This window comes from Gambusia affinis, linkage group LG22 (genome assembly GCF_019740435.1).
Source record: "Gambusia affinis linkage group LG22, SWU_Gaff_1.0, whole genome shotgun sequence".
Taxonomy (NCBI): Eukaryota; Metazoa; Chordata; class Actinopteri; order Cyprinodontiformes; family Poeciliidae; genus Gambusia; species Gambusia affinis.
In genome coordinates, this window is record NC_057889.1 from 3,889,724 (window position 1) to 3,914,427 (window position 24,704).

The 24,704-nt window shown below is 36.2% G+C and overlaps 3 protein-coding genes and 1 long non-coding RNA gene across 5 annotated transcripts; 2 read left to right on the plus strand and 2 right to left on the minus strand.

Moving 5' to 3' along the window:
• The first annotated feature begins 819 nt into the window (after positions 1-819).
• On the plus strand, positions 820-3,621 carry arv1 (ARV1 homolog, fatty acid homeostasis modulator). Its single transcript, XM_044106154.1, has 5 exons — positions 820-961; positions 1,229-1,348; positions 2,019-2,172; positions 2,451-2,675; positions 3,308-3,621. The coding sequence occupies exons 1-5, from the start codon at positions 863-865 to the stop codon at positions 3,430-3,432; spliced, it is 723 nt and encodes a 240-aa protein (XP_043962089.1). The 5' UTR covers positions 820-862; the 3' UTR covers positions 3,433-3,621.
• Positions 3,622-7,351: 3,730 nt separating this feature from the next.
• fam89a (family with sequence similarity 89 member A) lies at positions 7,352-14,296 on the minus strand. 2 transcript variants are annotated; one of them, XR_006369579.1, is made up of 3 exons: positions 13,875-14,296; positions 10,919-11,566; positions 7,352-10,824 (listed from the first exon to the last, which is right to left on the minus strand). XR_006369579.1 is itself a non-coding variant. In XM_044106155.1 (2 exons), exons 1-2 carry the CDS (start codon positions 14,121-14,123, stop codon positions 11,279-11,281), a joined length of 537 nt encoding a protein of 178 aa, XP_043962090.1. In that variant the 5' UTR covers positions 14,124-14,296; the 3' UTR covers positions 7,352-11,278. The 2 variants fall into 2 exon arrangements, 1 of the variants encoding a protein (XP_043962090.1); XM_044106155.1 differs by having other exon boundaries at positions 7,352-11,566.
• A 696-nt stretch (positions 14,297-14,992) lies between these two features.
• Positions 14,993-20,213, plus strand: LOC122825089. The gene is made up of 4 exons (XR_006369580.1): positions 14,993-16,035; positions 16,451-16,506; positions 17,997-18,306; positions 19,815-20,213. It is a non-coding gene; the product is annotated as an uncharacterized LOC122825089 (long non-coding RNA).
• sprtn (SprT-like N-terminal domain) lies at positions 19,670-24,691 on the minus strand. Its single transcript, XM_044106157.1, has 5 exons — positions 24,103-24,691; positions 22,487-22,586; positions 22,282-22,410; positions 21,922-22,195; positions 19,670-21,389 (listed from the first exon to the last, which is right to left on the minus strand). The coding sequence occupies exons 1-5, from the start codon at positions 24,435-24,437 to the stop codon at positions 20,611-20,613; spliced, it is 1,617 nt and encodes a 538-aa protein (XP_043962092.1). The 5' UTR covers positions 24,438-24,691; the 3' UTR covers positions 19,670-20,610.
• Between the last annotated feature and the right edge of the window lie 13 nt (positions 24,692-24,704).

Consider the following 24,704-nt stretch of genomic DNA (forward strand, 5'->3'; position numbering starts at 1 on the left):
ATTATTATTATTATTATTATTATTATTATTATTATTATTATTATTATTATTATTATTATTATTATTATTATTATTATTAATGATAAAAATATTAATATTATTAATACTAATTAATAATAATAATAATAATAATAATAATAATAATAATAATAATAATAATAATAATAATAATAATAAAAGGCCACTATATTGGAACATCTCATATAGTAGAAAATTGCACAATGCTCCAAAATATAATTTTTACTTTCTTTTTTTTTTCTTTTTCTTTTTTTTTTCAAAGTTCTGTCTCTAATCTCAGAATTTCTACCTAACCCAAGTATTCTTACGCTTATTATTCATCTCAGAAATATGATATCTAACTTATGGGGGAAGGGTTTTTTTCCCCATAATTATGATTTTAATCCAATTTTAATCTTAAATTTTTAACATTAATCCAAACATTGTCCTTTTCTCATAAATCAGATTTTTTTTAATCATAATTTTTTATTTCTGTTTATTGACAGACTTTAATGTCAGAATTCTGTACCAGCAATGTAATCTTTATCAAGCTTTATTGAGTGTGTGCAAAGCAGACACCATTTCTTTGAGGCATCTTCTGTGTCTGGTGATCTTCATTCACAGTTTTAATAGGCTGTTGGTTATTGTGTGAAATCTCCTTGCACATAAACCATCAACATGCCCATCTGTGGTCCGCTTGTGTATCAAATTACATTTTAATTGAGCGATGCTTCAATTTCCTTTAAAGTATACTTTCGAATTTGGTGCTTTTATTTTGAAGTCAAACGTGCACCATTCCGTTACTCTTCCGGTTACCTTATTTTGAACGCTAGTTTGCTCTTCCTAGTTGTGGACAAATGTAAGAATGGGGAAAGAAGCGTTTTACAGATGTGTTGAGTGCAACGAAAAGGCAGCGGAGCTTCACAGGGATTACAGCAACGGGATTCTGAAGATAACAATATGCGTGCGTTTATTTTTATTATAGTATTTTTTATTTTATTTTAGCCAGATATTTTATGTCAGATGGAAGATTGCTATGTGAGATTAACATAGCAATAGCCTCAACAATGTAAAACACGTCAACTTACTACTTTGCCAAACTATATTAACATCGGTAAATAATAAGTTAATGATCCAACTAAATAGTCCTGACTGTTTATAAGATACCATAAAGAAAAGCTAAGTCGTCTTGAATCGTCTGTTGTTGTTGCTCTGTTTTTCTTTCCTTCAGGATTCCTGTCAGAAGCCAGTGGATAAATATATTGAATATGATCCAGTTATTATCTTCATTGATGTTATTTTGTGCAAAGCACAAGCTTTCAGACACATTTTATTCAACACGAGCTTAAATGTAAGTAATCTTTATTTATTAAAACTTATAAACATGAAAGGTCAAACATTTGTAATTGGACATTTGAATCACGCTGCATTGTAAACGTATTCAAACCTATGAAAGGTTTTTACTTTCTGTTACAGGTGTAACATTTATTGTAAATGACTGGGATTTTGAGTGGTAGAAAAGAACCAATAAGTAGTTAATTATTTCAAAGAGGGAGGAAAATAGTTAATTCTTACAATTTATTTACTTTCACAAAGTGTGACTTGCATTTGTGTTCAGCCACACTGAGTTAGCTGCAAATAAAGCAGTGCTTCCATTGAATAAGAAATTACATTAAAATCACACACAAGCTTGTTCAAGAGAAAAGTCAAAACAAAAACAAACCACCATCCTCCGATCACTTCTTGTTGTCTTCATTGGCGTTTCCACCAGTAGTAACATTCAGCTATTACTCACGTGACCAATAGTTGTGGGGATCAATTAATGAGTTTGATTTGGCTGAAAAAAAGCCTCATCCTAGTGCAAAACCTTTTTTATTTAAAGTTTATTAGGAATTTGTGCTATTTTATGATGAATTGAAACACAGCTAGTGATACTTGTTGGCCTTTTTCTTGTGAACTGGGAGTAGAAATGTCTTTTCTCTCCTTTTGTACCCACTGCTTCCCACTCGGCTGTTCCACAGATCCACTGGAAGCTGTGTGTGTTCTGCCTGCTGTGTGAAGCCTACCTCCGGTGGTCCGCGCTCCACGGCGCCGAGCAGAGCAGCGACCCGGCCGACATCATCCGTTACACCAAGGAATGGGAGTTTTATGGCAAGTTTGGATTAGCTGCCCTGGGTGAGACGATTATACATATAAGGATTTTTGTTTGTTGCTCAAAATATTCAATAAACGCTGATGTTAGTGTGTCGATGCTAGCCTTCAGTAGCTGCGTTCCAGTTACAAATGTTTGCAAATCTTCATCAAAACTCTAATGTAGAAAAAACGCAATTTTCCATTAAATTTAAGAAATGGAATTTATGTTTATAACTTCAATTTGTGCAATTTTTATGGTTAACCATGCAAATTGTTTAATCCCCAACATGTTCCTCCTGTTCCTGGCAACGGATCTGCAGAGCTGGCGGCGTTCTGCAGCGGCGTGCTGTCGTTCCTCTGGTTGTGGGAGTCCTGTCTGCAGGGCCGGAGCGCGGAGCTCGACCTGCTGCTCAGGGCGCTGCTGCTGTCCTGCTACGGGAAAGTCCTCCTCATCCCGACCGTCATCTGGGAGCACGACTACTCCCCGCTCTGCCTGGGCCTCATCAAGCTGTTTGTGCTCACCTCCAACTCACAGGCCATCAGAGGTGAGAAGCGGGGATCAATTAAGTTAATTGAGCTCATCGATCGACTAACAGTTTATTTATTATTCTTAAAAACCTGAGTTTTCTCCTCTGCTTTGCTTGTATTGCCTCTTTTTATCCATATTAGGGAGGCAGGTTATCAATCATTAAGTTAATCTAAAGTTGATTGATCTTGTCTCTCGACTAACGATTAATTGATAAGCAACCATTTGAAGCAATGCAGTCGGCCATCTTTTCATAACACACAGGGCTCCATTTTTCAAAAACTGCAGGTGTGTCTGTCTGGTGAATTTTTGGTTAAAACTTTTCATTCAGTGGGTAGAAATTCAAACATTTTACTCAAACAAGAGTAGAAATACTTCATAATAAAATTACTCAAGTAAAAGTAAAAATATAACAGTAAAAATACTCCTAAAAGTATTTTTTTTTTCACAAAGGCTTCTCAAGTAAACATAATTAAGTAAATATAACCAGTTACTACCCAACTCTGATTAGAGCTCATTTTAATCTAATAAACTATTAGGTGACAATTAATCAGAAGTCAATTAATTGATTGGATCCCTAGAGAGAAGATGCTGTCATTTTCATTTTTCACTTCTTCTTGTGTTTGTTTCTTCTGATGTTGTTGTTCTCAGTGGTCCTGAACTGCAGCAGGCGTCTGTCCCTGCTGGCTGTTTGCTTCGGCCTGCTGTCAGAAACTCTCACCGCTCAGACCTGCAGGAAACACCAATGGAGCATCCAGGACATCTGGGATTCTTAATTATAGACTTTACCATCTTCAGACTGGAATATCTGTTAACTCAGAGATGGATGACCCACTTTATAAACCTACTGTTTTATTTTTGGGGTAAATTATTGGTTTGTATAACAGCTTTTTGTTTTGCTTCATTTTTTGTAACTGTAAATTTATCAAAATAAAGCTAATCTGAATCTATTGATACCAAACTTATGACCATGAGGTCGGGTTAGATTTGTAAAATGTTCTGTACACTGCAAAAATAAAAAAATCTTACCAAGTACTTTAATAGTGCAAATATATCTTAGTTATACTTGAAATGAGACAAAACTAAGTTACAAACAACTTCTCAGTAAGATATAGCAGCTTGTTTTAACTCACTAATTTCTTAATGTTGATGAAAAAGTTCTAGTTCCACTAATCCCGTTACCTAGCAACGCCAGCCAAGCCCAGCCTGTCACCTAGCAACCCAGTTCTAGTTCTGTTGGCAGATTATGTCACTTAGGAAAAACGTTTTGTTATAAGTGAAATAATCTGCCAGAAAAGTTAATTTTAATAATAAGTCATAAAAATAACTTTAATAAACTTTACATTGCATATGGTTATATTTGGAGATATTCAACTACAATTACTATTGCATATATATATAATTCTATATATATATATATATATATATATATATATATATATATATATATATATATATATATATATATAATTCTATATATATATATGTGTGTGTGTGTGTATGTAGATAGATAGATTTGTAAATATACAGTTACAATTGGAGATATAAAGAGCTTTATAAATAACATGTATTATTATTTATATTATATAAAGTATTTTCTATTCTATTTAATTTAGTTTAGTCTCATTTCAGGTGTATTAAAATATTTTCTCTAGAAACTAGACATTGTGCTTTTGCAGTTTAGGTTTTGTTCTTTCTCTTAACAGTCCAGAACATTAGTTATTTATTAACAATAATTTTTAAAAAGCTTATTAAAAGATGTTTTTAAAGGTGAGCAACAAGCTAAAACTTTTCAGAAGGATTTTGGTGATTTTTTTTTTCGTAGTAAGTAAAAACACACAGCCATCTTGTTCTCCAGGTTACTGTTTAACGCGCTCCAGTTCCTGAGCCGCTGTCCAGGAATGACGCTAACAAACCCCGAGGTTGTAATTTCACTAGTCTGTCTGGACTGGAGTCATGCAGCTCGCTGCACATTCTTCTGGATTAGTGGTGAGATTCCTACCTGTCTGACTCACAGAATGCGTGTAAACACCCAGACAATCCCAGAGTTCATCACCTGCTGCTGCTTCAAGGCCTTGTTGAAAGTTTTTCTTGGTGTTTCAGTCACCATGCCCTCTGTTTAGGGCGAACCCCGCATCACGCTGGAGATAGGCGTCAGCTTCCAGGGCCGACCCAACACTTTTTGGGTCCCTGAGCGTGTTTCTACGGCAACATGTCAACACCAGATGCTGCATGTGGAGGCATAATAACACCAGTAGCCAGTAAAAAAACTGGATTTTGAAATGCAGAGTGGTATTTAAATGTCTCATATTAATTTAACTATTTGAAAGTAACATCAACTGATAAGCACTAAATTTATAGTAAACAAGTTGAAAAGTTTAATATCTTAGGAAGGACTTGGCCTATTATTTGTGTACCGACTATGAAAACAGTAGAGATAGTTTTCAGCATTTAGCTTGTGAAAGTAAGTGTTATTTTAAATATAAATAATTTTTTTATCACACCAGTTAGAGCTTTTGGGGACCCTAAGTATCTCATCATTTGGACCAAATCTGTCAGCGACACTGTGAGAATAAATGTCATGGCTGAACTGCTTGATGGGAGATTCCTTCTAAATTGAAAGATTTATTTTTTTCTAGAAAGTTAAAAAATGGATGTCAGAAAAAAAAAATTAAACAATTTTCATCTTTTGTAACTCAAGAAATTTTTATGTTTTTTCATAGAAAAAATGTTTTCTAGCCAATTTTTGACTTTTCAAGTTCTGAAATTTTCTGATTTCTTTTAAGAAAATTTTGGAGATTTAATCTAAAAATTTCAAAGAAATTTTCTGGCAATATTGCAACTTTTCATACTCAGAAATGTTCAAGTTCTTACTAGAAATTAATTTTAAAATTTTTGATTTTTTTCTTTTTTCTAGCAAATTTGACTTTTCAAACTGAGAAACTTCTGAGATTTTCCTAGGAAATTTCTGATATTAATCTCAAATTTTCAGATTTTTTTGAAATTTAAAACATTTTTTGGGAGGAATTTATACTCCTTTTTTAAATACTCCTGTCATATAAAACAGAATCAGCAGCTAACTCTGCAAAATTTACTTTCAAGTGTCTGCCGACCCAACCAGCTCTGATTTGTTAATCCACTGGAGAGAGTGAGGAGCACCTTGGATTTACACTCTCAGTCAAGATTATGGTAATCTGCTGTAATCTGCTAGCAGACGGTCAAACAGACTGCGATAGAGAGATCATAGCTTCCAGATAAACGGATGTGAAGGAATGCTTTTATTTTTTAGAATTGAAGTGAGTCCTGCATGGCACAGTTATTCTTTAAACAGCATGAAAATGTAAACAGATTTTTCCCTTGAGCCTCCCAGCAGCAGGAGCTGCTTCATCAAAGCCTCCTGCTGCATTAATGATCAATTGCACTGAAAATGCAGGAGCTCACCGGCTCCTCCAGACCAAAATGCAGATTGGAGCATTTACATGCAAGTCAGATGCATCTGAGAAGTGGAGCAGCAGCAGAGCAGAGAGAGAAGCTGCAGCTTTACTGAGGCTGGTTGAGATTTTGGGAAGAAAAAGGTCTCAGGTTCAGTAAACCGTATGAGTTAATAACCTAATACCTGAAGTGAATCCATGTCTGTGTTATTAAAGGTGATCTGTTATGCTTCCTTCAACAGGTTAGGGTGGGTCTATGAATACTTTTTGCTCAAAATAATTCTTAGACAAGGAGATTTCATGTAAAAATGTAGATTCACACAACTTTGAAAAGCAGAATTGGAGCCTCCTGCACAACCAGCAAGCAAGTGGTGTCTAGATGGTCAGTGGACAACAGAACACTTATCTTTTCCAGCAGCCGTTGTACAGCGCATACAGTGTTAAAACCAGCTGACTAAACGTGCTGAGGCTCAATGTGGGTTGCTAGGTGATGGGCAGAACTCTGCAGTGGTTGCTAGGTAACGGTGCAATGCCTGTGGAATGCCACTTATTAATCAAGAGGTTTCTGAAACTGCTAATTTCTATAGAACTAGATGGGGGCCATAAAGTTTGTTCAAAAGAAGAAAAATAAAGGTTTGATACTGAAAAAAGAAATCCTAATTTACTTTTCTGGGATTACTTTTCAGTTTTAAAATAACTTTCTAAAATTGTATTTATTTTTTTCATTTTCCATTTTAATTTTTTTTTCTTCTTCTTTTGAACAAACTTTATGGCATCAATTTAACTCCATAATTTTCCTGACACCAAAAAACATTGACTTATTGCCCCCACAAAAAACAGTTGGTGTTTTCTTTTGTTTTTTAGTTTTGTTTGTTTTTAGAAGCAGTAAAAACCCAGTACAAAAATGTTCAAAACGTAAATTTTGCATTATTGCTTTAAAATCAGCAATAAATAAATACCAACAAGTTTATACATAATTTACTGTGAGATGGGTCTGCATCTCCCAGAAATATTTAATGTGTAGTTTAATGTTGGAGGTTTTTGATTATTCTTCACAACCCAAATGCTGATTCTTGGCATCCTCTGACTCCACTTCTAATCCCTCTAAATGCCGTCTGGTCCCAAACTACTTGGCCTGGGTTAATCCTGGGCTTTTTACCAGCAGGAAAATAATATATAATTTACTATTTATTAAGAAAAAAAAAGATATAAATAGCCTTTTTTTTTTGTCTGACCCAGCAGAAATCATCAGATCAGACCTGAAAACCATGGAATGACTTTATTAAATGTATGAGTACAGTAAGTACAACTGATACAACAGTCCAAGTAACAGTCTTGTGGTACAGAACCAGAGGAATAAACAGAACCTTCACATTCCAGTTTGCACCATTGATGTATCTCAACAGATCTAAGCTAATAGTAGCCCAGCGGTGTCCAACGTGTGGCCCCGGGGCCAATTATGGCCCTGAAAAGGATTTTAACCACAAGTCAAGAGTGGTGAAAACAAAACTAACTCAATAAAGTAGAAAACACTTAATGACCCCAAAATGAGGGAATTGTACATTTTAGTTGTAATAATTTAAAAATCCAAAGCCGCTTTTGTGATTTGGATCTTTAACGATAAACAGATTTCATAAAAATGTAGCTTACTGTTGAATAAAAACAACAATTTTATATTTTTAATCTGATGAATTTTGTAGTTTAAATTTACCAGGGGAGACATTTGGACACCACTGTGGAAAACGTTCAACATGTTTTTTCTCATTTTTGTTGCATGAAAACAGATTTCTCAGGAGTTACCAGTCAAATTCCTCCCTGAAGGCGATTTTTGAAAAAGTACCTTTCTCTTAAGTTTCTACACGTCAGCGGCCGCATTGCATTCTGGGCAACGGAGTCTGCTTTGGTCCAAATCATCAAGAGAATAATAATAATAATAAGGCTTTTGCTTCTTTATTATGACGCATGTAACATTCAGAAACAAATCCATTCTGTGTGGGTGTTGTTACATTTTTACCCAGGCATCTGAAAACCCTGAGAAAACATTTCCAACATCAACATCCATTAATTATTGTAAAAAAGGGGAATATTTCGGCTGTTAGAGTAAGCTGGTATTCAGGTTGTGATTTATTTGTACAAAGAGCAATAAATACCCTCAAATGACCCGCAGTGAGACGTGAACAGCTCAGCTTCCTGTCTGCATGACGACAAGTTAAAGCTGCCACATGTAGAGGATTAAAATCTGTTTTAAACGTCTCCGTTTCAGGTTTTACATGTTCAGAAAACGCATGAGCATCAAAAATGATATTATGCACAAATCTGAATCTATTTATTCTGTCATAGTTGAGATTTTTACAGTAGGATCATCTCAAATAAAAGAATATCATTTTTTATTTGATTAGTTGGACTTTTTCTTAATTCTACAAGGAGCAGCTTTAAAACCCAAAATACAGACCAATCAATCACTGCGATGGAGTATTATGGTCACGTTTCTTTGTTGAGTAAACAAGATGAGAAAAGAGATGGTAGAAAAGTCAAAGTGTAGAGAGGTTTTCAGAATGTGACGGAAAAATGCAAAAATGTTTAAACAAAGGGGAAAATAAACAGACAAAATGATGAGTTACTGCTGGCAGAGAAAAATCCAAAACATTGAGAAAACAAAAATATTGTTTAACCATAGAAAAAAAAAACATTAAATGTCAAGAAAACAGGACAAAATGTCAAGAGAAAAATGTTGACAAAAAAGTTTAAATGTAAAAGAAAAAAAACCACAATGTCAGGAGAAAAATTCAAATGTAAAGGATAAGTTTAAAAATATGAAGAAAAAATTAAAATCTGAAAAATAAAAAGGCAAGAAAATCTTTAAAAATACATTTTCATACAGATAAAGTAAAGCAGTTGCTCAGAGAGAATTACAGTCTTAATTATAAAACCTTGTAGCCAATTTTCTCAAAACTTACATTTTGACTTTATTTTCTAAATTTATCCTCAATCTGAACCTGGAAATCAAACAGAAATGTCATGGCGATACTCCATCATCCAATCCAAAACATCCGCGGCCGGCGGTTCATTTTCCATTCACCTTAAACAGGAAGCTGCAGCTTTACAAAGGCACCAACTGTGATGACATCCAGCAGAAAAAAAACATCTGATGGGGAAAAACTAAAGAAAATTCAGATTGTTGGTACAAAAACAATCAAATAAACAAACCAAACATTCAGTTTATTACATGATAACGATTGAAAACATCTAGATTTTTGCAGAAGCTAAATAAAAAAAAAGAGATTTTAACAAGTGGCAGACATTTTGAAGTTTGTTTTCTAACATAATAAGGAAGACAGAGATTTAAAATGCTAAAATGTTTTAAAATTATTGATTGGAGTTGATAAAACTCGTTTCTTTGCAGGTAAATAAATGAAAAATGACTTGATATGAACAGACCTACGGCCATTTTCCAGCATGAAATGACAAAAACTGACAGGATATGAAATGGCTTTGAGGTGAAATGACCAACAAAAATATGATTTAATAAATATTATTTTTGACTACATAGCCATAAATTTAGTTTTTGTGAAAAGAAAACTGCTTGTTTGACTGCAGAGTAACTTTAAAAACATTCATTCAGCACCTTTAAATACAATGCAGAGAGCAGGACCGCCATTGGTCTGTTACCAACAGATAAGAAAACAAAATGGCCGCCTGAGCTGGAAGAACTGCGATGCTACGCGCTACAGACGAAGGAAGACAGAGCAAATCATTCCAGAATGTGTTTGTCGAGAAACATTTACGTCTGAAATGAGGCAGAGTTACAGAAACTCCCCATAAATTAAACCTTTTTAAAATAAAGTCCCTCCGTCTTAGAGCTGGGCGATTTGGCTTAAAGGTCAAATCTAATCTTTTTCATCCCAGATCCAATTTCAATCAATTTTGTTGTTTTGCTCACTTACAGAAATTTTCAACTATCCGGTTTCTGAGGCGTTTCTAAACAAAGAGTTTAGAAATGTTTATTTATGAGCATGTAATTATATTAGAAGAAAAAAGGACAATTTTATCCAAAAAACATCTTAAAATTAAAAAAGTTGTTTTAATGAGGAAAAAGCTTCAGAGCTACTGCCAATAATTCACAAAATGCTAATCTTCAGTTCAAATTTCTCATAAAATTACGACTTTATTTTTGTACTATTTCCAACTCTATTCTAATAAGACTTGGTTAATTAAAAACAAATAAATTGAAGCATCATCCTAATATTTTATCATACAGTTGAACTAAATTCAAAGTAGAAATAAGTATAATCTGTAAACAAACTTGTCAAACAAAGATGGCCGCCCTAATATCACTGAGTTATGGGAACCCGATGAGTGAATTGTTGGAGAAAATCGCCCAGCCCTAAAGCTTTCCCTACAGCTCCACAATGAAAAAGACGTTTAGCGTGATGTGGATACGTGAAATACAAAGCAGCTGTTCGAGTAGCAAGGCCACAAAGAAAGGTTAATTTCTGCTAATTCTGCTCTGATTTCCCACCGAACATCACATTTTAGGAATATGCAAACATTGAAGCTTGAACGTGCAAAACAGAAACATGACTACAGATTTTCTTTTAAAGTTTTGAGTGAAGTTCTGCTCAGTAAACGCTGGTTGTAACCGCAGAGAACGGACGCTACACCGACCATAAAATGTTGCACGAATCCTCCCTGCACAGGAAACCAGCTCTGCTCCGTTTACTGGAAGGAGGATCTCACCTGAAAAACATTTTACCCATTTAAAATTCCTCTTCCTGTTGCTGAAGAGTCAGAAATACCTTTAAAATAAAAATAAAAATAAAAAAAATCCCACCCTTCAGTTTTGAAGTCCAACTTTTCTGCTTGTACCTTTTGTACAAAACTTCCAAAGAGAGCAAAAAGAATAATAATAATAATAATAATAATAATAATAAAAGAATACTTTGTTATTTATATTATGTAATAAATAATAAAACTTTGTTCATATATTTTGATTATGTCAAAAAAGAAAAAGAAAGTAAGAGTGACTGGCAGCAGAGTAAAGGAGTCCAGGTGATCTCAGCTCTGCAGACGGACAGGATTCCTCTTTGGCAGTCCGTTGCCATCGGCAACCAGCCACTCCCTTCTCACAGCTTAGCTCCGCCCCCTAGAAAGCATGGATCCGTCTGCAGAAAAACCGGCGCAGATCGAAGCTTCAGATGGCGACTTTGAAGGACTCCCAGCTGTCCTTGCCGTTTTTGGCCGCCGTCGCCGATGAGGAGGCGTCACCATCGGCGACGTCCCCGGCGCCCGGGTGGTCGCCCGTGGGCGTGGTGCCGGGCTCCACGTAGAACTCGTCGTCCTCGTCGAAGTAGCCGTTCTCCATCATGCTGAGGCTGGAGGCGGCGCTCAGGTCGTGGCAGCTGCCCTTGTACTCCTGGATGGACTCATGCAGGGACCAGAGCTGGCACAGCAGCGACATGTCCTGCTGACGCAGACCCACCTGCAGGGGGCGCAGTGCACAGGCAGCCATTAACGACGGCTCAGGAAAAGGAAGCTTCAGGATGCATGAGGGGAATACGACGACACTGAAGATGAAATCTGAGCTGCTTCTGATGAAATGTCAATAAAATCTAAAACCATGCAACAGGTTCTTCCATCTGGAGTCACAGGTTTAAACAACCAGAGACCCGATCAAATAACAGGAAGTTCATCATTAATGAACAGGAAGTAGCTACAGGATGGATGGATAGATGGATGGAGATGAGCAGCAGAACAAATTGATGCATAGAAACATCCAAACCTGGAAAATCCTTCATATCCAACATTTCTCCACACTCCAAACTTTAAATAAAGCTCCAACATTACCATGTTTTAGTTTTTTACAAAAACTCTCTTAAAAACTAAAAACTGCAGAAACCTTCTGTAAAAACACAAACAACCATCTAATGCCGTGATTTCAAGCCATTTACAACATCAGTATTCATTATTTTAATTTACTGAGGCATGTAGTGGGAATTAAGGTTGTAATTAATTTACAGGATTTTCTATTTTCTGAAATTTCCTTCATTTTTTTATTTGCACAGTGGTTCTTATGGTTGTGCAAATGGACAACATAGAGCTGAAAATCAGATTATCCATTGGAGGAAATGAAGATTCAGTCATCTGACCTCCATATTGTTTTTCTGAAAAAGACACTTCACTGTGGAGCCGCAGCAACTCTGCATTGTTTTCACCGTCACAAACACACATGTGGCTTTAAAATATAGAACTACCACCATGTTATGAAGCTCTCTGAATTTCAAACGTTTAGCAAAAGACGGGTAGCTGCAAAACAAATCAATTTAAGTCTGGAAGTTTGCCGCTGCAATACAAACAAAATAAGAGTTCCAGCATTTTTTATCTTGTTATTGTTACAGAAATGGGTCATTGTTGAAACAGATGTTTGGCATAAATATTCCTGCCTCTGGGAAAGGAGTGGAAGAGTTTCTGTAAAAACCTGCCAGGTGTTTGTTCACTGGAAGATCCCGACTCCCTACCAGGGTTTTTACTTATAGTTTAGTTTTAAGAGTGCATTTCTCATACTTTAGTTAACTTTTAGGTGAAGAAATGAAAAAGGTGAAAGTATTTAATGTTACATATACACTACTTGGGTAATGAATAATAAACAGAAGACACTATTTTCAAAAAACACTAAAAACAACTGATCCAACTTCTGCAGATATGATTAAGTGTTGTAATTTGCAGAAAATTGATGTGAACAGCCAAAAAAAACCGACTAATTTCAGTACATTTTAGTTAGTTCTATAAATGCACAACATCGTTCCAGTTAGAAAACTTTAACTTTAAACTACAACTTTATCGTTTTTCCCCCATTAATTAACATTTTTATTTTATTTCAGTTAAATGTTTTCTCAGTTTCAGTTTTTGTTATTTTATTCGTTTTAGTTAACTGTAATAACCCTACTGGACTATAGGCTCATTCTCAACCTCACATTTCTTTTAGTACTTTTTGAGAAAGTGGTCACAACTCAGGTTTTAAAGTAACATTTAATGATTTACTTGAACCTTTAACGTCAGGTTGTTGTTTTTTTGTTTTTTTTTTCCCAGGTAAAACATTCAACAGAAACGGCTTTCGCAAAGGTGGTGAATGATTATCATCAGTTGACAACTTTGTCAATCATTGCCGTAATGGGATTCCTCAAGGGTGTGTACATGGTCCTCTTATTGTTTTTGTACTTGACACTTTATGGATAAGGTTTTCATATTGATCTGATAAATAAAACTCGGCCAATATGAACAAAATATATTTATTTCTTATGTTGTTGTCATATGTTACTGGTAGTATTGTTTCCCAAAGATGTTGAAATGGTAGTGAAATGTATATAAAATCGGCGCATGTCTAATCTTTTTAATCTATGAACAACTTTATTAGCTGGACTTCTTTTCCTCTTTTCATTAAAATTCCTTATATAAAAATGAGGAAGATATTGCAAAGTGTTATAAACAAAATCTGATCTGTTTTTAGCAAGAATTCAGTTTTTTTAAATAGGTATACTACTTAAAAAATAAACACTACAGCTGTAAGATCTGTTTATAAAAGAGTCATGTTTAATTTCTAATATATTCGAGCAGAATTAAGCCGCTGGTTATTAGAAAACGAGAAGCAACATAAAGCTTAACAACCGGAGTTTCCTTTCGGAGTTAATCTTGTTGAACAGGACGATTTCTCCGGGATTAAACGGCTTTCTCTCGGGTGAAAAAACAACATCACGGGCTGAGTGGAGATGAACACTCCCTGAAAATGTTACCATTTCTTTCCGCAGGAGAGCCAGGGCAGCGTCCAGGTTGGCCGGCTTGCTGGCCAGCAAGCTGTCGGTGTTATTCCTGCCTCGGCTCAGGTCGTCCTGGATCATGGTTTTCTTCACGTACATCCTCTCCATTTCTCTCCACGAGCCGCCGCTCGAGTTCAGCAGCCCGCTTAGGCTCTTCGGCAGCGGCGGCAGACCCTCGATACAGGCCATTCCCCCCGCTGTACCGTTCGCTGACTTGCCATTCATGTTTCCGGTGAGTTACTAAATGAGTTCCGGTGGGTAATTAATAACGCTGAAACTGAACGGTAAGTTGTTAAATCCAACAAAAAGAGTGAGGGCGCAGCCGTCCCCAGAGCCGAACACACCAAGCAACAGTCGTGGCGTTCTCTGCCGGAGGCGGGGAGGGACGCTGGGTTAAGTTAACTGAACCAGTGACGTAACATTTCCGGTATGATGCTACAAAGTAAAAGCCCCAACTCCTAAACTACAATTAAGCTCTTTTTCTTCAATGTTTAAAGGGATAGTACGGAATTTTTGAAAGCTTATGAGTAGTATATTACGGAAGTACCACGGCGCATTAGAGCAATATCAGATAGAGAAAAAGGACAACATTTCCGACAAGCAAAAACTAAAAAAACTAAAAATATTTTAGATTAATCTCAGAAAAATTCTTTAAAAAAGGTTTCTGAGCTTCAATAGTCAAAATTTTGCAGGATACCCCTCCTCCCCCCGAAATTTTTTTGATTAATTTCAAAAACATGCATATTTCTAAGTTTCAAAAGTCAAAAATTTTGGACTGCATACATTTTTTACTTTTGGAAGTGCACTTTTTTAGTTTCAAAAGATACCAATTTTTAACTTTTGAAATGGAAATTGACAAAATATGTAAATTTTATTAAAAAAATAATTGCAGAAATTTTCTAGAAGTCAAATTTTTAGAGATAAAAATCTAAATAAAAAAAAACAAAATTTCAACTTTGACATTAATTTTAAATAGTTTCACAGTTTTCAACTAAAAAATTCTGATTTATTAGTTCATTTAGAACCTGCCGTATTTTTTTCGACAAAAGCTCTGCGAAGAACGACAGACTAGAAGAGGTTGAATGGAGCTTTTATTCACAAAATTATATTTTTATACACACGTGATAAGATGTAAAGTGATCACTATAACAAATCTGGGAAGAATTTAGTACAATTAATGTCCTTAAAGTCTAATCCTTGAACATTTTCTGTCATCTGAGAAAGCAACACAACTTTAATACTGATTAAATCAACTGTCCAATATATCAATTTCACCAAACGGCTTTTATTTTGAAATTTCCTTCTGATCGCTTTAGGCAAGTCGCTAAACGTTTTTTTTCTTTTGGCTCAGTAGTTAAATCCGCTTCCTGTCATTTTAACACAGATGCTGCGGGGCGTTTCCCAACAAACACTTAGAAACAACAATATTTTCTTTTTTCCTTCTTGTTTTGTTTGATAATTTACTTTAGCAGGAAATGACTTGGATATACATGATATCTAACTTGTCAGACGTCATGGTGTGTGTAGGTTTTTTTTGTTGTTCTGTTTTTGAGGTCATGAAAAGGAGTGTGTGTGTCAAAGACAATAGTTTGAGCACAAAAGAGAGACGACGGTCCTCATTTCCACCCCCAAGCTCTGCTGCGTCCTTCCAACAAAGCAACTTAAAGAGCCTTGAAGCTAAAACATAAAAGCATCACGCATGTTCCTCATGAACAGAGGGGCAAGTTTACCACACACAGAGATTAAGACTGAAACCTCAGATTCCCCCCCAAAAACCTGCAGTTTTTAACTTTTATATAAAAAAATGCTTTTTACATATTTGCTAAAACTGTTATGTTGTTGTGACAGTTTGTTATAAGGACATGGACTAGTTTTTACAGGATGCTTCTCAATTTGGCTGTTGTGGAGGTGAAAGAAAACTGTTCTGGGTCAGATAAGAGATTAGATCCAGACCTCAAATGACTCTGCGATTTTTCACAGTACAGCGCTGGAAAACAACAACATGCCATTAAAAAACAAAACAGACACCAGGCAGAGGAAAAAAATAAGCCCCTATGTTTAGCTATTTGTAAGTCAGTTTTGTTTTATTTCAAGTGTACTAAAATATTTGCAGCAGCAACTGGACCAAAAATACTTGGTAAGATTTTGTGTATTTGCAGTGTAATATAAGAAAGGTGCGTCTATCGTTCCAGTTTTTCACTTCCTGGTTAAAATCTTATATTTTGGTCTCATTTTTTTAGTGGAAATATCTTACTACACTTTGAACTACTGGAACTGGTACTTTCCTTGTGAATGTTAAAGACTCATTTACTTAAAACAAACTCATATTACTTCCTCAAAACTTACTTGTAAATTAGTTGTGTCTCATTTCAAGTGAAATAAGGTGAAAATAGGCCAAAATTACTTGGTAAGATTTTGTGTTTTACAGTGTTACAATCTCTTCCCAGATCTGAACTAAAAAAATCCCCTTAAGTATTTAAAACCTGCTGAATGCTGATTGTTGTTTCAAATAAATCTGTTAATCTGAATTCTGCATATTTTTCCTTGAAAAGCAACTCAACCATTTAGTCCTGCTTCCAAATCTGAGAGTTCAGCGATAGAGATCAAGGTCAGTACATTGTTTTTCCAGAGGTTTACCTTTTAAAACATTTCCTTCACCATCATGAACGGCTTCAAAGCTGGAGGGTTAGACAAACGATGGAAGATCCATAAACCCAGCAGGGCTGTGTTAATCCTTCTGGCTAAACTCACAATGGCTTTCAATCTCTGAGTCAAATCCAGCTAATAATGCTCTAAAGATATCCACTAAGGCTTTGCCGGAAAGGAATTGCCTGTTTAAAACCACAACAGTTACAGTTGGTTTGTTTACCCCAAAACATGGCGTCAGAACAGAAGAGACTTTGGGACACTGAAAAAAATAAGAAGAATTCTGATTTTAATCTCTGAAATTTTCAGGAAAAACAAGGAAATTTTGGAGTTTGAAAAGTTTATGTATATATTTTCCCCTCCAGGGGGTCTTTTGTGGGCTCTAGTGTCCCTTACATGACAGTAGGCTGACAGGAAAGGGGGGAAGACATGCGGCAAATGTTACCGGGTCCGGGAATTGAACCCTCGACGGACACGTCGAGGACTCAAGGCCTCCAAATGTGGGTTGCGCTATTCCCTACGCCACCACAGCACGCCACAAAAGTTTGAGATGTGCTAGAAACCCCCCCGCCCCCCCAAAAAAAACGTGAACTTAAAAGTAAAACAATAGCTAGATAGCAATTAGAATTTTGAGATCAAACTTAGAAATGTTCTAAAAAAAACAAGGACAGTTTTGAGTTGAGTTTAAATAGTAAAAAAAAAAAGAAAAAAAAAAGAAAATACTAAAAGAAACCTGAAATTTTCAGATAAAACTCAGGAATTTTCTAGAATTTAGAATAGAAGCAAATTTCTGAATTTTCAGATCAATTTCAGACAGAGTGGAAAAATGTTGGAAATTTCTCAGATTGAAAATGTGTTATGAAAAAATCTCAGAAATTTAATGAGACAAAAGGACATTTCTGAGTTTAGAAAACTGAAAAGTTTCAAGAAGTAAAAATAAAATTTAGAAATAAAAAAATTTCTAGAAAAAATAAGAAAAGATAAAAAATTTGCTAGAATATAATTACAAAATTTGAGATCAATCTCAGAAATTTTCTCAAAAAACCCCAAAAAAGGAAACATTTTTGAGTTTGAAATGTTTAAAATTTACTAGAAAACACTCAAAGTTGAAAATGTAAGAGTTTAGAAACTTAGAATTTTGATGGTTTATCGAAACTCTTAGTTTTTAGATTTATCTTAAAGTTTCAGATTTTCTCCTAGAGTATTCTTCAACTTTTCAAATTAAGAAATGTATTTGTTTTTTGAAAACATTTTCAATTAAATAAATGTTTGACTTTTGGAAATAAAATTAATATCAACATTTCCGGGATTTGCAGTAAATTTCCTCCTGTTCTTTGTATCAACGATGACTCTGTGGAGATGAATACCTTCAAACTGTGCAGGTATTTGTTAAGTTAGTTGGAATCTGACTGCATTAGCTTCTGCAGAATAAGTTGGCTGGTTTCCTTGCAGGACGTCTTCCCCCTCCTGCAGATGCACCGGCCTCTAAGCGTGCCGCATTATTCTGCAGCAGCAGCAGCTGAGCTGAACTCGGGTCTCGTCTGGGATGCATCACTGTCAGCGTGAGACAAAAGGCCGGCAGGAAGGAGGGAAGGCGGCTGTTAGGGTTCGGGGCGGTTCGGCCTCCCACAGGGAGTCAACACGCAGCAGCAGGTCAGGACAGAGGAGTGGCAGCTGCTGTGAGCGTCGGCGTCTTCCTCACAAAACGATTCTTCATCCTGTCGTCAAACAGGAAACGGATCAGATGAACTGCTGCTCGTGCGTAAGAAATGTGTGAGAGAAAACACTTCTGGGGGTTTAATTACGCCAACAGAAGGTTAAAATCGAGAGGCAATGCTTGTTTCTGCAGCGTCTGCGATCAACAGCTGGCCCCACGTAGCCTTGACCTCTGACCTTTCCATTCTGCCCCATTTTCTGCTCAAACACGCCCACAATCCATCTGGGCGTCTCTTTGAAGCTGAAAACAACAGCAGAGACACTTCAGCCTAATTTTACTTAAGAAAAAGTATTTGGTAAAAAGTGATCAAAACAATCAGTGAATATTTAAAAATTACATCGTCAGATGTAACGTTTATGTGGAAATTTTGGTATTTTGAAAACCAAAATTAAAATAATTCACAGAAATAAAATTTAAAGAAGTAATTTTCTTTCAATATGAAAAACTGAAGGTGTTTTTGGTGATATTTTTAAGCCAGCCTGTTCTTCATTAATTGAAGTTACAATGAGTAATCAAACATTTTACTTAAGAGTAGAAATACTTCATAATAAAATTACTCAAGTAGAAGTAAAAAGTATTTAATAAAAAATCTACCTGAGTACTAACTGATCAAAACATCAATAATTTAATATTTAAAAATAACATCTTCAGACAAACACCAATGTATTTATGTAGAATTTTTTTTATTTTAGAGACCAAAATGAAAATAATTTATACAAATAACATAATTACAAAATATCAAAATCAGCTCAAATAAATCAAAATCAGTTTCTATCAATATAAAACTTATTAAACTTTTCCAAAAACTGAAAGCATCTCTGGTGAATATCTGGTTAAAACATGTTTGATTTTTATTCAGTGGATAGAAAATCCAGATATTTTACTCAGGTTGAAGTAGAAATACTTCAAAATAAAATTACTCAAGAAAAAAGTAGTAAAATACTGAATTTTTAAATTAGATGACTTGTGGAAGTTGCTACATTGGAGTATTAGGAACAGGTAAGGAAAATTACAAGAATAAAATAATAAAATTATGACCAATTATATTATTACAACTTTATTCTTATTATTCTTAAGAAATGTTCTTAGTACGGCCCTAATACTCTCATTATAGGTTATTAGCTGCACTGAAAATTTTTGTTTTAGCTTGTCAAATAAATACGTCAAAATTTGCTGCAATAAAAACGTTAAAGGCGTCGAAATAATCTAATAATCTAATCTGCATTCACAATATCCAAACATGGAGAAGCAGCCTTCAGCTTCTAGGCAACACAAATCTGGAACAAACTTCCAGAAAACTGCAAAACTGCCGAAACACTGAGTTCCTTTAAATCAAGCCTAAAAACAAACCTGATTAGATCAATAATTGGAACATTGACCAATGAATGAATAATGAAGCAAAAATCAATTTAGTTTAATCAATAAAATGATTTATTTGGCAATGGAAAGCTTAGAATACTTTACATTAGAACTGTCTTTAAAACACACATAAAAACAAAACGACTATAAATACAAAGTGAAGCAATAAACTGTTCTCTGTTTATTTCCTGCAGAAATATCAGAGACAAACATCATCGATCATTTTCCTCTGCAGTGGAAACAGGAAGACGTGCAGAAATGAAAAGCCGACGACAGTGAAACCTGATTCTCCTGACGCAGCTGGAAAGTGAAGGGCAGAGGCGCAAATAAACCCCCACAATCCTCAGAGGAGCTTTCCGTGGTCTGCACACGGCGGCCATCTTTAAAACGTCAATTATTTGTTAATTGTGAAGGCAGTAAAACTGAAAGAGCTCAGACCTGAGTTGGTTCTGCAGAACTGATTTGCATCGTAAAACATTCAGCTTCACTGACGTTATTTCTACAGGAGAGAAGATGAGAACCAACAAACATCCCAAGGCATCAAAGCTGAAAGGCAACAAGAAGCTGAAATCTACGGAAGGCAATTAGGGCCACCAAAAAACACAAAAAAAAGAATCAAGACTTTTTTTCTTAGAATTTTGATCTCTGAACATTAAAGTCAAAATTCTGAGGTTGCAGTTAAAATCTTCTGGGAAAAAAAGTAAAACATTCTGAGGTTAAAGTCAAAATCTTGTGAAAAAATTTTGGCTGAATTGTGAGATTAAAGTCAGATTTCAGAGATTGAAATCAGATTCATGAGACAGATGTCATAAAATCAGATTTCTGACTATTTTCTCAGAGTTCTGAAGTGATTTCAGAATATTAAAGTCAAAATTCTGAAAACAAAAAAACAAAATCTAAATTCTGAGAAAATGAAAATCAGAATTTTGAGAAAAATATCTAAATTATGAAAATAAAGTCAGAATTCAGAGTTTTTAATTAAAAAGTCATTCAAGAAAGACAGGAGTCAAGATGCTCGTTAATTTTTTGCTCCTGAATTTTAGCCTGGCAGACAGGACAGCTGACCATCATCACTGAAGAGGAGGAAGAGGAGGAAGATGAAGAAGAGGAGGGGCTCCCGCTGTGAACCGATGTTGAGGTGGCGGCAGACGCCGTCGGCATCTTTCCTGGCTCCCTCGCTGCTGCTGAGCTGCTGCTCAATGTCTTCTCAAAGAAATCAAAGATCCTGGCTGAGCTGCTTCGGTCGTCCCGCGACCTTTTCCTCGACGCCTGACCTCCATTTTGAACGCCAGAGTCGCTGAAATACTTGGACTGAGCCGGCGTTGCAGCGCCGCCTTCGGGTGCTGCTGGTTTCAGAGGCGAAAGCTGCAAACTGGAGTTGGATGTAGAGGACGCAGAAGCCTCTGTGGTTTCTCCTGAGTTCCTGATGGTGGCGCTGTTGAACAGATCCTGAATGGAAGCTTGTTTCATCCTCTCTCCCTGAGATTTGGGAACTTTAACCGGCGAGCCGTTAACGTTGACGAACACTCTGGTGTTTCCGACGGATCTCTTCGCTGGAGGTTTTACTCCGAAAGAGGGTCGGGCGTTTGAGATGGAGTTGGTTTGGTCCGATAAGCCAGAGCGAACTGGAGAGGAGATGGAGCTGGATGAAGAGTTCACTGATGGCGAGCGAGATGGAGAGGAAGAGGAGGAGATTTGGGACTTCCCTCCCAGCAGGAAGCCTCTCCCACTGAAAGGGACGACGCTCCTGATGTCCTGAGATCCAGAAGCTGAGAACAAAAACAGCAAGTGTCAAAAATAAGGCAGGAGCGAACAGTTATTGTAGAAATTGATTACTCTCTCAAATATTATGACAATTAATTGATTATTTTTTACCATCAATCGATTATTCTGACAATTTATTGATTATTTGATGATTAATCAACTATTCTAACAATTAATCAACTATTCTGACGATTAATCAAATTAAAAATTTTATTTACAGAATTTGAAACAGGTGAAGTTAAGACTCTGCCACTTGAGTTCTGTTTAGAACATATTTACCGAAAAAGGACTTTAACCTTAAATTAAAAGTTGTTTTTTTAAAAACTGTTTTGCCTTAATGCTCTGAGTGTGTTGTTCTTTCAACAAATTGCCTTTTTTTTAACTTTATGCTCCAGTTAACAATTAATCGATAACTAAATTAGTTGACGATTTTTACAATCAATTAATCGCAGTTAATCGTATCATCCCTAATCAAAACCAACTGAGCTGCTAGGAAAGTTAAACCTGAACACTGCAGACAAGTTAAAACCAAATTACCTTTGACTGTTTCTGAAAGCTTCCCATTTCCTGCTGTCTTCTTCTCTGAGGTCTTCTTGGTTTTTTTCCCGTATCCTTCAGGCTCTTTGACCTTAGTGTAAGTCCCACCGCATGACCTCCGGTGGTCCTCCCACCAGGGGTCCAGAGAGGACGGGGCCCGGTTCATGGCCCTCTTCACATACCCAAAGTAAGGCTTGCGGTTCTGGCAGGGCCCATTGCATCGCCACCAGTGCTGCCTGTAGACGTCGACTTCATCATGGAAGCTGTGGTAGATCTAAAAAGACAACAATAAAAGCGAATTTCAGACCAAATTGAGGATCATCAGCTGATGCAGCTCAGTGGAGAAGAAAAACCGCCTACGGTGATTTTGGTCCCGCTGGCCTTGTTGATCCTGTTCATGTGTTTGCAGAACTCGGGTCCGTGTCCGTCTCTGTCTCGATCGTTCTGGGTCACAAACAGGAGCGCGTGGATCATTTCATGGAGGAGAGTCTGTGAAACAAACAGGTAGCAACGTCAGTATATTAAAAATACTAATAAAAATCTTTCTTTTACAATAAAGTCTGACCTCAACCAGATCTTTTCTGGGCCTCAGCTTCAGCAGAGGCTCGCTGAGCCGGATCGAACAGAGTCCGCCTCGGCCTTCATAAGAACACACACCGGCACACCTACAGAAAGACAACAAAAAAACAGCAAGAAACTGCTTATTATTTATTCAGAAAATTTACGTTTGCATAAATATTAATTTAAATTCTTAAACACCTGGTTTTTCTTTGCTACTTTACAAAAAGCAAAGAATATGATATCTATAAATATCGGTTATTTGCCATTAAATGAATCTGATTTTATTGTGTAAAATAAACGTTAAAAGAAAATAAAAAAGAGCAGATGAAAAATTAACAATTACAGAAAATTTGATGAAAGAAAAGATCTGACTGACAGAATGTGAATTTTCACACTGTGTCCAGGGATTATTTAAATGATTCATTTTATAATAATCTTGTTAAAAGTGTGTTTTGAGATCAATATTTTGATTTGTTATTAAAAGATATATTTATAATTGCTCCCCTGAGAATCACAATCTTGTTTTCTCTGCTCAGAATATAAACCTCTTACTCAGAGGCAACCTGTAGAGGAAGTACTCTCACGGAAAGCAGATGAAACGATTCAGCATTGTTTTGATGTTACAGAGAGGATTGCTCTTTGCCAGCCACATGAATTTGTGTTTTCTGAAATGGTTCTGCTTGTTCTGTGTTTTGAAATTAACTCCCGTTGCCATGGTAAGGAAGTTTTATGTTCAGCTGCTGAGTTTTGGAAAGTGCTGTGGAGCAAAGTTTGTGGTGAGGTCAGGGGAGGAGGACGGATCTGTCCACATGTATTTTGTGTTCTGAATGAGTCTCCTAAGGTTTTGTGTGTGGCGAACCGGGGGTCACTTTTACGACCCAGCATCCTCATTCTGGGCTGGACTCCACCCAGAATGCTCCTTGTCACTGATCTGGTTTGTGGTTCTCCTTCTGGACACAAACAGCTACATGTGTTTCCATTGACTAGTCATCAGTCCTCCTCATTCATGGGAGATATTTAGGACTATAAGGGCCCTGACATGAAAATTTTTGTTCTATTACAAGAATATACTCATAATATTAGCAAATAAATGAAAATTGCCAGAAAAAACATCTTGTAATTGTGAAAACATTGTTTTCTTGAGAAAAAAAGTTATCAGGTTCTCTTGTGACCATCTTAGTCCTTGCAGTTCTTTCTTCTGAATTGTTTGTACGACCTTTTCAACATCCTACTACTGATAATAATTTGATCCTGATGTGTTCAAAGGTTAAATATTTCTATTAGGTATTAAGTATTACCTAACATTTACACCAAAGTATAGCTTCACAAGATGTTCAACATTCCTCCTTTTAATGAGGAATATTCTCTCATTCAAAGTCCAAATAAATAAAAGTTAAATTATATCACTTTGAACAAACAAGGAGTGCACCGGCCAAAACATCCCAATATTTCAAAAATTAAATATTCAAACACCCCAAATCGATCGATCAATTTAATCGATTAATCGTCCACTTCCTTCAATACAAACGTTGAAAATCAGAAGCAACCGTCTATGATTTTGTGTTGAGAAATGCTGGTATTTCTGCCTTATTCCTAATGATTAAATAAATAATGTCTTACAGAGTCATTCTCGGGCTCCACTTGACCTCCACTCCATTGAGTTTTCCCCAGAAGAACATGTCGTTGAACTCCAGAAACATGGACCTCAAGTCCGGGTTGGGGTCCAGCATCTCCCAGGACTCGTCTACGATGCTCAGCGGCCTCTCGGGCTGAGCGGTCGGCGGATTCCAGCGGGTAACAGCGCCGCTGCCACCTCCATGCAGCTCAACTTTCTGTTTCTTACTGCTATGTCCGAAGTCATTATCCAGAAAACAGTCCGGTGGGATCTGGGAAGTCTGGTATTCGGTGTCGAACTGTTCCTGAAGCTGAATGGCGAGCAGGAAATCAGCATCCATGACAACAACAAGAAGCAGCAGGAGGCTAACTAGCTTTGTTGCCCGATATTCATGTAAAATAAAAGCAACCTAAGTTCTGGAGTGAGCAACAACTTCGACCAGATCATAATAAAAACCTATCAGAGTAAAAGTGCGTGGGTTTTTGTCATACATCCGAATTAAGCCATATTTTCAGAGCCAAGAGTAACAGATAACTGCCTGTTTGCTAAAAACTAGAGCCGGTAAGTCAAAGTGCTGCAGTGCAAATGATGTATTTCCGGTAGTGTT